This window comes from Lampris incognitus, chromosome 1, assembly GCF_029633865.1.
Source record: "Lampris incognitus isolate fLamInc1 chromosome 1, fLamInc1.hap2, whole genome shotgun sequence".
NCBI lineage: Eukaryota > Metazoa > Chordata > Actinopteri > Lampriformes > Lampridae > Lampris > Lampris incognitus.
Window position 1 is genome coordinate 133,617,776 of NC_079211.1, and position 12,900 is coordinate 133,630,675.

Consider the following 12,900-nt stretch of genomic DNA (forward strand, 5'->3'; position numbering starts at 1 on the left):
GGACCCGGGGACTATAGGACCCGGGGACTATAGGGAGGACCCCCTACAGTATTGGCATGTTAGTGCAATTTAAAAAAAAAAAATTAACATCCGTGCTATACCTTAAATCTATCCTCTGGCATGCCGCATCCATCAGCATTGTGCTGCTTGCAGCTTGTTCATAACTCTCCAGAGATGCAAAAACAAGAGTATTTTTTATTTTCATTTTCATTTTTCCGTTATACTAGATAATGTGGCAGATCATTTTATTTACTTTTTATATGTGAGCCCTATTTATGCAGTTAATTGAAAAGGCTGAAACTCAATCTCACATTCATTGCATTTTTAATAACCTTGCACGGGTGTTTCTCTCCCCCCCCCCCCCCCCCCCCCTCTGTTGTTCCTCTTCTGCTGAAGCCCATCATGATTCATTGCCATGCACACGTCCTTGTTGGGGCCACTAGCTCATCACGCTTTAGCATCAGCTGGACATAGCATGTCCCTAGTCCAGAGCATACCTGTGATTTTACTTTGAAATCCTCCTTATCCTTTCCCTCCCCTTACTTCTTTACCACTGGATTTACCTTGTTTTTGTTTTTGATTTTTTTCTCCCAAGCTTGCTACTGCCATCCAGTGGTCGGGCTTGGTCTTTCGCTGCTTAATTGCATCTCTGGGGGTACTTTTGCTGAGCAAAGAAGCCCTTTCATGTCAAACTTTATGCTTTGCGTTACAATAAATGAGAAGAAGAACCCATTGATGTTTAAACTGAGACAAATTACATCACATGTCCATTCAGAGCCCACTGTGTAATATCTTGAAATAGTCAGACCGAGGGAGCCGCTGTTGGCAGCGGTGCTGTACTTTCTAGTACATCTGTATGCTCACACATATGCCTGTTGACTTACTGTGCTTTATAGAAAAGTAAACATCTATCGCTTGCTAAAACCTGGCATTGGGTAACTTTTTCAATGTAACGTATCGTTGAATTCATTTTGGTGGCATAGTGTGATGCTATCGGAGAATGACACATTAACTGTGCAGATTAGTTCCCTAGACGCCTTGTTTTCTCTATGCATTTTGCCCGAGACCAGGAACAAAACCTCCTGGGAAATATAGGGTTTGATTTACGACACATACTTAAGTATAGCATGTTACTTTACCTGTGAACATAACTGCTTTTCTGCAGTAGTCTCTTGAGTACAGCTTCTTAATAAATGCATCTTGCTGCCATGCTGTGAAGAAGAAGAAGAAGAAAAGCACCTCAGTTCTCTTTGTGATAGTTGACAAAAAAGATGTTGCCAAAATCCAAATATATCCTGGTGCCACTTAAACAGCTACCGAGGTACCCTTGAGTAAGGGACCCTAGACCCCCAATTGCTCCAGTTGGAGCTGCACCAAAGCCAATACATAAGAGCTGTGGATTCACCGGACAACTCTCAGATGTGACAGTGCTGAACTGTATGGATGTCAATTATCAGATCAATCTCAAACAAAGATTTTGTTTATATAGCACATTTTGTATGTTAATGTGCAATGCAATGCACTATATAATACTAGTGGTGGCATGATGGCACAGTGGTTAGCATGGTCGCCTCACAGCAAGAAGGTCCTCGGTTCGAGCCCCGGGGTAATCCAACCTTGGGGGTCGTCCCGGGTTTTCCTCTGGGTGGAGTTTGCATGTTCTCCCCGTGTCTGCGTGGGTTTCCTCCAGGTGCTCCGGTTTCCTCCCACAGTCCAAAGACATGTAGGTCAGGTGAATCGGTCGTACTAAATTGTCCCTAGGTGTGAATGTGTGTGTGTGTGTGTGTGTGATGGCCCTGTGATGGCCTGGTGGCCTGTCCAGGGTGTCTCCCTACCTGCTGCCCAATGACTGGTAGGATAGGCTCCAGCATCCCGCGACCCAGAGAGCAGGATAAGCGGTTTGGATAATGGATGGATGGATGGATGTGCAATGCAATGTGGTTGTCATTCTGTCAATATAGATGAAATGAAGGTAATGATAAAAGGAGATAAGCAAAAAGGGAAAAAAAAGATAAAAAGGGAACAGGGTAATCAGAAAATAGTTAAAAGTTGAAACTAAGTGAATAACAAATTAGTGTGTAGAAAATATAAAAGAATAAGGAAATACAGTGACAAGACAGAACCCATAATTGCTCAACATCAAATTAGCAAGTATAGAGAAAATAGGGGGGTGGTAGTGAACAGGTAAACACACAATTACAAAGGTGCATTTTGTGAAAGTGCTTCAAAGATGCTGCTGAAGTGGCTGTTCTCCATTCAAATGTGAGACTATTACAGAGTTTAGGACCACATATACAGAACGCTGCTTCACCATGAGTCTTGGTTTGTGTTCTTAGAATAGTTAAAGAAAAGATTTTATTAAATGTCATTCAGTGCTTTGCTGCAGAGTGCCCATAATCAGCCTACATGAATATGATAGAAAAAAAAGAAAAACAATTCCACCCATATTGCAGCTTCTGTCTTCCCTGCAGTGGTCCAACTACATCCGTGCCACGGTGCGTAAAGAGAAGGGTCTTCCCATCCTTGTTGAACTACTGCGCTCTGACTCTGACAAGGTGGTCCGGGCCGTGGCCATTGCCCTGCGCAACCTCTCCATCGACCGCCGCAACAAGGATCTGATCGGTACATGACTGAAGCCCACACAATGCACCAGTTTTGCTTTACTTTGCAGCAGTGGCAGACATTCATTGTTGTTTGCATGGACGGTATCAACAATCTAATACAGTTTTGAGCTTGTATTAGTATTAATAAATTTCATGATATTACGTAAAAAAATAATAGTTTTTCATTTTGCATTTCATCTTCTTACTCTTATCCCACGTTTATTTCAAGTCCTGCTTGGAGAGCCAGGAATAGATCAATTCTGACAAAAATGGCATCTTGGCTCTACCATCATGACGTTTTCAGCCTTAAAACGTCTCCTTTTTCACCTTGTAGGAAGTTATGCCATGCGGGACCTGGTGAGCAACCTGCCCAGTGGTCAGCAGCGACCAGCCAAGAACCTGGAGGAGGACACTGTGGTCGCCATTCTCAACACCATTCACGAGATTGTTACCGACAGCTCAGAGAACGCCCGTTCTCTCATCCAGGCCCAGGCCATTGAGAAGCTGGTGGCCATCAACAGGACCAGGTTAGGGAGGACAAAGGATTGAGGTTGAATGTTACGTTCAGCACATTTTAGTAACATAATGATATGTATAGGGATAACGCCCCACCGAGCAGCCTTCTGTGTGTCTTTGAAATGTCACCAAAATCATGGGAACTAGTGTCCACCAATAATGTCTCTAATGGACAGGCCGTAAATCACCGTCTTTATATAGCATTTGATGGCAGTTGTTTCAACAGCTCCATGGAGCACTGTTGTTCACTGTAGTCTATCAATTGTTTTCCTTTAAAGTGGCAGTCTCAAAGATTTCCATCGTCTGTTAGATTACTATCTTACTATCTTTCACTGGTTGACTCTTTGATGCTTCTTCCTGGATGGTCAATCAGAGAGAAAGTTCTGCTTTATCGTCTCTGGTAGGCCAATCAATCACTGCTTGTTAGCTAAATAAATTACTACCTTGTGTTCATATGCTATTTTTGTTGAACCAAGCAGAGTGTCTCTTTGGTTGGTTCACGAAAGAGGAAGTTCCACCTATCCTCTCTGGTAGACAAACCATTGCTGAAGTAAAATGCATCAGTTTGAGATTTTAGCTGGTTGTGTTGTACCGACACCATTTTTTAAAATGCAAACGCTTTCAGAAGCAAAGACTATCATGAACTGAATGAGCTGAATCATTATTGTATTACTACTAGTGCAGTGCCTGATCAGGTGTAATCCCCCCTCCGACCACAATGTGGGTTGGAATGGCAGCGTGGCGCTGTTCGTCTGGTCGCCATGGGAAGAACGTCTCTCTGTATGTATGTCTGTCCTTCAATTTTCCCAACAACTGCTTATCCAAAGAAATTCACACTCAACACCGCCCTTCCTTGGGTCCTAAGCAATACACCCGCCAACTGTGAAATCGATCAGATGAACAGTTGCCGAAAAAATCGAAGGACAGACAGACAGACAGACAGAGATTCCTTCCATTTTAATTAGGTTTTAGTTAGATGGGTGGCGATAGTAACAACAGGGACATTGGTTTACATGAAAGAATTAGAGACCAGTTTAATGCAAGAAATGTTAAAGGTGCTTCACAAGCTGAATGGAAATGATTAAAGCAAGGGTATGAATACATCACTGAGATAAAAAGCAAGTCTTAAAATCAGAAAAGAAACCTAAATAGCCATCCAGCTTTACTAGTGAAAAACAGATATGATTTTATAGAATACGTCCTGTTTATACCGAACCTGAGACAGCATAACCCAAATATCAAAAGATGTCTGATATTGCCCCCCGCCACGTTTGCTCGGTTTTTCCACCAAGTATGTAAAATGCACCCAGCATATCTCATAGGCCTTCACACATCATGCAAAGCATGTCTCTCAGGCAGTTGTAATTAAAGATCAAGAGCACATTTCAAAGCTTCAACCTTGAGCAGTGAACTATTGATAACATGTGAAGTATGCAAGCATTAATACACATACTTCAGTGAAGACCAAATAGCTATGTTTTCACTCGGACCCTCCAAAAGCAGTGATTTTTTTTTTTTTTTTGGAATTACGAATCCTGGTGTAATTAACACTGGTGGCTCAGTAGCAGCTAATAAAGGGGAATGTGAGCATGTCTGGCTGTGAATTAAAGGCTAGACCCTGGAGCCACTCAGGGGATTTGATGTTTTTGAATAAAGAGATTGATTGCAGCAGGATTTAGCTATTACTGCCTGGAAGGATTGTTTGGGGGTTCTGATTTTAATTGGAGCGGGGTTTTTTTTTCCATTAACTTTGTCCTTGTTTTGGCTTCTCAGCCAATCAGCACGAGAAACCAAGGCGGCATCCCACGTGCTACAGACCGTATGGAGCTACAAGGACCTGAGGAACGCCTTGACCAAGGATGGATGGAACAAGAGCCACTTCCAGGTACAGATGCTTCTATGAAGATATCGTAGGGGCAAGGAATTTGACCTTTATATCAATTATGTATGAAGGAGATCCTTCTCAGTTATGAAAAGTATGAGAAAATACCACTAATAATGTTGCTTAGATCAGATCGTCTCACCTCAGGTCTATCAAAGTAAGTAAAACCAAATAAAATCACAGTAAATGTACAAAAATGTGTTGAAGAATCTGTGGTGTCTAAAATTTTACAGTAGAAAATGTGTAAGCATTTTGGCTGTTACTTGCATTTGGGGCTAAGCCGACAAAAGACACTAGTGGGGTGCATATTCATTTTCATCATAGAACAAAACTGGAAAATCTTCTTGTTGTCTTTCTTTGCCTTCCACTGTGTGTTATATGATTTACATTATTGTTATATTAGTTATATTAGTTTCCATTATCTACAGACTGTAAAATGGTGGAAATGGTGGATCCCTTTGTGTGTTGACGTTGACAGGCATAAAGGGAGTTGCAGTATTGCTAGCCAGTCATCTGCCACAAATAAATGCTGGTTTATTGTTCATTATTTGTTCACTGTAAGGATTCCCATTAGCTTACACATGAACAATCAGCCCGCCTTCCCAGGCTCCTTCCTGGTTGCGTTGTCTTAATCCATAAAGACTCTTTTGAGTATCTGGGTTTAATTTTGCAGTGCAATGATAATTCCTCTTATCAAGCCTCCTCTGTTCTCCCCCCATCAGCCCACAGTGACAGCCACTCCTAAAGCAGCCAAGAATGGAAAACCAGGTTACGATGACACCACTCTTCCTCTGATGGAGAAGAACCAAGGTCAGTAAACTGAGGCAGGCAAACCTGAGGATGAGCTGTGTGTGTGTGTGTGTGTGTGTGTGTGTGTGTGTGTGTCTGTGTGTGTGTGTGTCTGTGTGTGTGTGTGTGTGTCTGTGTGTGAGAGAGAGAGACAGAGCGAGAGAGACACTCCAACCACTTGGCTGAGGATACGTGTGTGATTTCACTCTTGACCAGACTGAATCGCTGCACTTTCCACATTGTTTGCTCATCAGCGTTTGGTGGCTGTGATACAATACTATTTAGATGAGTCAAAGATCAAGCAGTGTGTACTTGAGATCTAACCTGATGGAGTTTTGTAGAATGTATTGCTGCTGTTAGGTTTAAACATTGTAAGGTGAAACCGTTTTTCAAAATAAATTTTGAAAAATAGGGCGGCACGGTGGCTCAGTGATTAGCGCGGTTGCCTTACAGCAAGAAGGTCCTGGATTCAAACCCCGGGGTTGTCCAACCTTGGGGGGTCATCCTGTGTGTGGAGTTTGCATGGTCTCCTCGTGTCTGCATGGATTTCCTCAGGGTGCTCCAGTTTCCTCCCACAGTCCAAAGACATGTAGGTCAGGTGAATCGGCCATGCTAAATTGTCACAAGGTGTGAATGTGTCGGCCCTGTGATGGACTGGCGGCCTGTCCAGGGTGTCTCCCCACCTGCCGCCCAATAACTGCTGGGATAGGCCCCAGCATCCCGTAACCCGAATTCGGATAAGCGGCTTGGATAATGGATCGATGGGATTTTGAAAAATAGACCGTTCTTATTGTCCTATGAAGAATGCATCATTTTTTTTAGATTTTGTCAAAGATTTTGAGAGGCTTTCTTGGACCCACATATCATTAACACTGTGTTTTCTATCAATGAATGTCGTAAATAGTCACTTGTGAGAGAATGAGCTAAACAGGTTTTCCATGACAACAGCAATATCTAGAGATACGCTAACACAAGACAAAGGTGACATATTGGCCCTACAGCAAACATCTCATTGACAGAGGAGTCAATAGCATAGCAGTATTTCAGTCTCTACTTTTTTTACCCCCCCCCTTTTTTTTTACAGCCATACATGCACGTGAATTGTGGCTGTGGTTGCTGCCCACCCTTACTATGCTTTATTCAAGTACTGGCTCAGAGCCATTGCCTGAAAAGCAGCAGCATTTTGGCTCAGTGACACAAATTTTGTTTGTATGCTGCTCTTGTACAAATGGCATATGAATGCTTTTCAGGCACCAGGAAAAGTGGCAGTGGTGATATGATACCTATGGATGAGCTTGGTCCAGGTAAGACCCAATTTGCATGAGCCTCCTTGGCCGATGAGGAGGTAGCTCTTTTCTGATCTTCCTTCAGCGTACTATAGCATTATTTTCTGGTAGCAACCCTACAATTGTCACCAAGTTCTTTTTTTTGTTTTTGTTTTAGTTTTTTTTTTTCCCTCTGGAAATTCAGTTCGCAGACACTTGGGGAAGTATCTGATTAAGTTAAGACTCTTTTGATGCTGTATGCTAGATCCCTCTCTTGACAAGATGTTTGTACAAAACTGGGCCTTCATTAGGAGCACAACACCAAATGGTTTGGGCGGTTTTCTGGTTGCTGCAGAATAAATACAAGTATAATATGTCAGCGCTGTGCCAGGCTTGCTCTCTGATTTCCTGTTTGGTTCTTTCTTTTTGTCAAACTATATAATGTTACCACTGCTGGAAAGCCAAATAGATATAATTTTGGCATTATGCTTTGTCTTGTTTGTGAAAACATGATCATTTATGTACTGAGTGAGTTTCATGACTCTTTGGTGTTTAGAATTCATTAAAAACCCAAAGCCTCGGGCGTCCGGGGACAGCCGGTTCGAATCCCCGTGTTACCTCTGGCTTGGTCGGGCATCCCTACAGACACAATTGGCTGTGTTTGCGGGTGGGAAGCCAAATGTGGGTATGTGTCCTGGTTGCTGCACTAGCGCCTCCTCTGGTTGGTCGGGACGCCTGTTCAGGGGGGAGGGGGAACTGGAGGAATAGTGTGATCCTCCCATGCACTACAGCCCCCTGGTGAAACTCCTCCACATGTATCGGAGGAGGCATGTGGTCAGTGTGCAGCCTTCCCTGGATTGGCAGAGAGGGTGGAGCAGTGACCGGGACAGCTCAGAAGAGTGGGGTAATTGGCCAGATACAATCGGGGAGAAAAAGAGGGGAAAATCCAAAAAGGAAAAAAAAAAAAAAACAAAGCCTCTGTACCAGGTGCCTATGATTTACTGCATAAGGCAACACAGTGAGTCTCAACAATCACATTTAGTGTAGTTTTCCTCTTACCGACAACTGACATGACACAAGGGTAACTGTCCTTATGCATAAAACACAATCCATCTGTCACTACTCCGCTGAGATTTACACAAACACCAAGAACCATTTGCAAACACTATCTTACCTGGGACTCAGGAATGGAGTAGTCAGTGATCATAACGATGTCATTGTTCTTTAACCTCATTAGATGGTTACTCCACCATTGACCAGCGAGACAAGGACTGCAAGTACAAGGCAGGCGACGGCTCGGTGGACCTGACAGAACGGGAGCCATTAAAGGTACAGACAGACCACCCACACCCACACTGAAACCCTCTGCCGGCAGTGTGGGAGATGAAGACATACGGTTATACATAAAGTAATGATGGTTTGTTAAACTATTGCCTGCTCTCTCTCTCTCGCTCTCTCTCTTTCTCTTTCTCTCTCTCTCTCTCTCGCTCTCTCATCAATTTGAATATATTTACCCATTTGTCTATGACAGCCCTTATTAGAAACTCTAAATCACATCGATTCTTTTTAAAAGGATGGAAGTTGGGGTTCTTTGTTAACCGTGGCCAGTGCCACTCAGTATTCAGAGAAGCACCATATTAATTGAGTGTAAGCTTTTGTGGGTTTACATTAATTAGTCAGAGACTGATTGGGAAAAAACTGTGGCCTGCTGCTTATGCAGACGACCCTCTCTTGTTGATGAGCAGGCTGCTGCATTATTAAGTGGCTGTGTGTTGATCATTAAGCCCAGACTCAAGCAACTGGGACTTTTTAATTGTGTGATGCCAAGTGGCAATCACAGCCCAGAATGAGTCACCAGATAATGGCTTCATTATATATATCTGATCTGGGTCTCGTGTTTTACCACATAGTGCTATGCAACTCATATCAGAAAGTGTGAAAATCACAGGAAACTACTCTAAAGCAAATTCAGCATTTGTCTGAATGGGAATTTATGAAATATCCTAGTATAGTGAAATCTACACATGCGATATTTCATGCATTTTTGTGCAACTCTGAAAGTCATTGACAATTACTGCATGAGCCAGGACTGGAGATATTTACCACCACAGCACCATAAATTTCTAACTCATATTTGGGTTTAAACTGGGTCTTAAACTAACAACAGCTGCAGCTACAGAGGTGTCACCCCTTGACAAGGCAAATACTTGTGCAGATATCTGCATCTTGGGGTTGAGGCAGTAATCCCTATAAGGAATAATCAAAGGATATAGTGTGTCTTCTAAATACCCAGCCCCTTTAGCCTTAATCTAAAGTTGTTTTCTGAATCTAGAATCTACATTTCCCCGAGGTGTTAAGTTAAACCTGCTTTGAATGCAACTTGGCTGTTGAAAACGCTTTCTCCCTCTTTCATTTGCATGTTTCAGTATGCTGTTTTCTAATCACACACAATTTTTTTTCCCCAAGCCTCATTTAAGGCAAGGAACTAACACTGGCTTCTTCGATCCCGACTGTTTGTACGTGTGTTTGTGTGTGTGTGTGTGTGTGTGTGTGTGTGTGTGTGTGTATGTGTGTTTAAAGAGTTTACTGACCTCTTTTTATTTCACTGTTTGTTTTTTAACCCCCCCCCTCTCCCGTGGCCACAGAATGACACAAATAGGAAACACTATATCAGGAGTAACAGGCCTGCAGTCAGCCTGGTGGACGCTTGTGATGTTAAGCCCCAGCCTGTTGACTCCTGGGTCTAAATGCATGCATGGTAGGTCTGAACCAAAAAACACCTTTCGTTGTTTGGATCGCAGCTTCTTCCTCATTCCAAGCATTAATTAGTCTTTTTTTCACCCTCACTATGCATTACTCATGCCTGCTATCACAGTGCACCAGTGGCAGTTGGCCTATGTAGAATGGGCTCTGCCTATAGGCTCAGTTCTTCATGCATACATTGGCTTTACGCACTTAATCATTCCACATGATTGCTCGGTGATACAGCTGGTCAAATGGCCAGTGTTTTTACTTGGAACATGTTTCATCCCTACCTGATCCTCATATTTACTTGGCTTTTTGTGGGCTCTACTGCCATTTTACCAACTGTGTGGATCAGTAATCACTTGGCCAGGACCAACCAGGCACCATTAACACCAAGTGACTTCTCAGCTCTATTACACATGTAGGAAGTAGGTGGACTTCAACTTCATAATCCACACCATCTGCCTGATCAAAATGCATGCCCGGTTTAACTCGCTAATTCCTCTAACCGTCTTCACTCATCTCTACTCCAGATGGATCCTCAAAGGAGTTTCCTTTTAGTGACAAGAAGGAAAGGGAAGAAGAAAAGATACACACATCTATCCATACACACAATTGCTCCTCAACAGGGCCGTAGCCAGGGCAGTATTTTAACTGAGGTCGTAAGCATAAGTAAAGCAGTCTTTATGCATGCTCAATAATTCAGGTAAGCAAATCAGTTCATCTGGACACGTTTGTCCAGATGAACTGATTCAACTTTCTGTGATAAGTAGACCAGGTTTATTTAATAGCTGTGTACATTTGTACTTTTTAAACTTTCTTTTCCAGTAAAATTTGAGTTTCAGACACGTAATTTCCGGCATTCTGGGTAATTTTTAATGAATGTAAATCACAATGTAACCTACAAATAGCAAATCAACTTTTAGGACAAATAGTTGGAAATGTTCAGGGGAAGAAAAAGTTTATCTTAGCTATTTTCTAAAATAAATAAGAAAATAAGTAACTACAACTTTATCTGACTGCCTGTGATCATTCATCTACATCATTATTATTTTCGTCACACACATCACTTGAGGCAAGTGTTCTGATTAATTAGATTGTTAGCCTAATTGTAGACAAAGGTGAAGTGCATTATAACTGAATAGTTAGGAAATGTGTAAAAATTCAGATGAGTACAAGCACACGTACTGAGTCGGGTAGCCCATACGGACCGGTTCAACAGATATATGTGAACATGTGCAACATTAATATTTACCTAGGGTGACCATATTTTGGCTTTCAAAAAAGAGGACACTAGTTAGCAGACATTAAAATGTTATTAACTGCTGGTAGGCTCTTGTTGTACCTCTTCCTCCAACTATCAGATGTGACAGAAACACGATGGTTCATCACTGAAGAATAAGTTCTGATAAGTCTTATGTGGCGGATCCATACAACCATAGGTCCTACAGAGAATTCACTCAATTTGTTCACTGTTCTGCCTTGGCTATTCTCTAACATTAGCCTAATAGATGCCTCAGCAGGGGGATTTATAAAGATGTGAAAACACTTTTGTTCACGAAATAAAACCATGTTCATTCACACACACATATGATGCAAAACGTCAGCCTGAGAGGGGAAAAAATTACAGGGGTGCTCCTCAATATACTTGTACATATGCCTGGGAGAGAGTGAAATTCTTCAGATAAATAGCAGATGCCAAGCTAATGATGGAAACCCACACACACTCACAGAGATTCGTACATTTAGACTTCTGCACACTTACTCACCCAATGTCATTTTATCTACCTATTTATTGGTGTAATTGTACAAAATTATTTTCCATCTAGCAGACTGTAATCCTCACTATAACCATCATTTCATCAACCACTGCATTATTCATACATGGCTAGCCGCTTGACTTTCATCCCTCTATCAGTAAGCTTACAGCCACTGTTAGCCCCTCATGCGTCCTCATTGTCACCGTGGTCCTGTTCTGTGCGGGGGGCCTTTGGTAGGTGGCCGATCCGCTTTCCAGGCATGACACTGCTGGGTCCATTGTCAGACTTGGTCTTATTTTCTTATCACACTCATAGTCCGTGTACTTTATTTCATAATTTCAACCCGTCATTCTTCTAAATCTCACATCTGCAAAGATTGTCACAGATTTCTCATAAAATTGTAAGAGATGTTACCACAAGGTATTTCACCATACAATTTTTGTGTTACTCCTTTGCCATATGCAGATTATGTTCAGAGCTAATGTGCGAAAAAAAATCGGTAGTGAGACTGATTGAAATGAACAGAAAAAACACATCAGGTGAGTAATTTTAGGTATGAAATTGTGTGGTCCAACACCCATGGTAATGTTTTGCTGCTGCTATTCAAATGTGCCATATCGTTGAACATAAGTTCCAGCCTTATATTGTCTTTTGCCTTCCTTTGCTATCTGAAGTTATATGCTAGCATCATGTGGACCCCCCCAGTTGTTGAAGTGTAAGAGTTTGAGTAAAGAGTTTCATTTCAAACTAGGGAAATTCCAATACTTTTCAACCTAAGCTTTATTTTCCTATTGTTAGATGTCAAACCAAGTGATGGGTGGCAGAAACTTTTAGTTTGATTTAGTGTTGAGCAAGCTAGCGTCAGCCGATGGCTGTGCACCAAGCTGCCAGGTAATCCTTCAGGTTACTAGCACTCACCAAATAACGTCCATTAAACCAGTTTTACTTGCTTTTTTTCCCCTCATTTTTTGGAACCAACAGACTCTGAACATAATGAGAAGTGTCTGAAAACACCTTCCATTATGAAAAGACAATCCGAGTACAGTCAACACAGTGATACTTTTTTTTTCTTTGCATCTCCTTTTTATCACTTCTCTCCAACTCTCTCACGCTTCAACTCGGGGTGATTACAGAGCAACACTTCTGCTCTGGGTTCGAAATGGATTGATATCTATATTATTCTATGATTGATATCGTAGCTAAGTCTCTTAGGCTCCTCCCATATCATATGATTCCGTTAATGTCAAAAAAGAGCTCTTTTACTGGATGTTATTTGGTGAAGTATTACATTGTAGTTTGATGCACAGCAGTCGGCTGATGTGAGCTTGTTCGCTACGCAA

At 42.0% G+C, this 12,900-nt stretch overlaps 1 protein-coding gene across 3 annotated transcripts in view; it reads left to right on the forward strand.

Moving 5' to 3' along the window:
- Nucleotides 1–12,900, forward strand: part of arvcfb (ARVCF delta catenin family member b) — a 166,433-nt gene that overhangs the window by 150,773 nt on the left and 2,760 nt on the right. The window contains exons 10-16 of one of the 3 annotated variants that reach the window (XM_056272893.1): nt 2,472–2,622; nt 2,938–3,130; nt 4,893–5,004; nt 5,724–5,811; nt 7,041–7,094; nt 8,293–8,384; nt 9,701–9,813. In XM_056272893.1, the coding sequence (XP_056128868.1) occupies nt 2,472–2,622; nt 2,938–3,130; nt 4,893–5,004; nt 5,724–5,811; nt 7,041–7,094; nt 8,293–8,384; nt 9,701–9,802 (792 nt within the window). In that variant the 3' untranslated portion in view covers nt 9,803–9,813. The remainder of the gene's footprint in view (nt 1–2,471; nt 2,623–2,937; nt 3,131–4,892; nt 5,005–5,723; nt 5,812–7,040; nt 7,095–8,292; nt 8,385–9,700; nt 9,814–12,900) is intronic. The other 2 variants (XM_056272903.1, XM_056272910.1) reach the window with 2 other exon arrangements.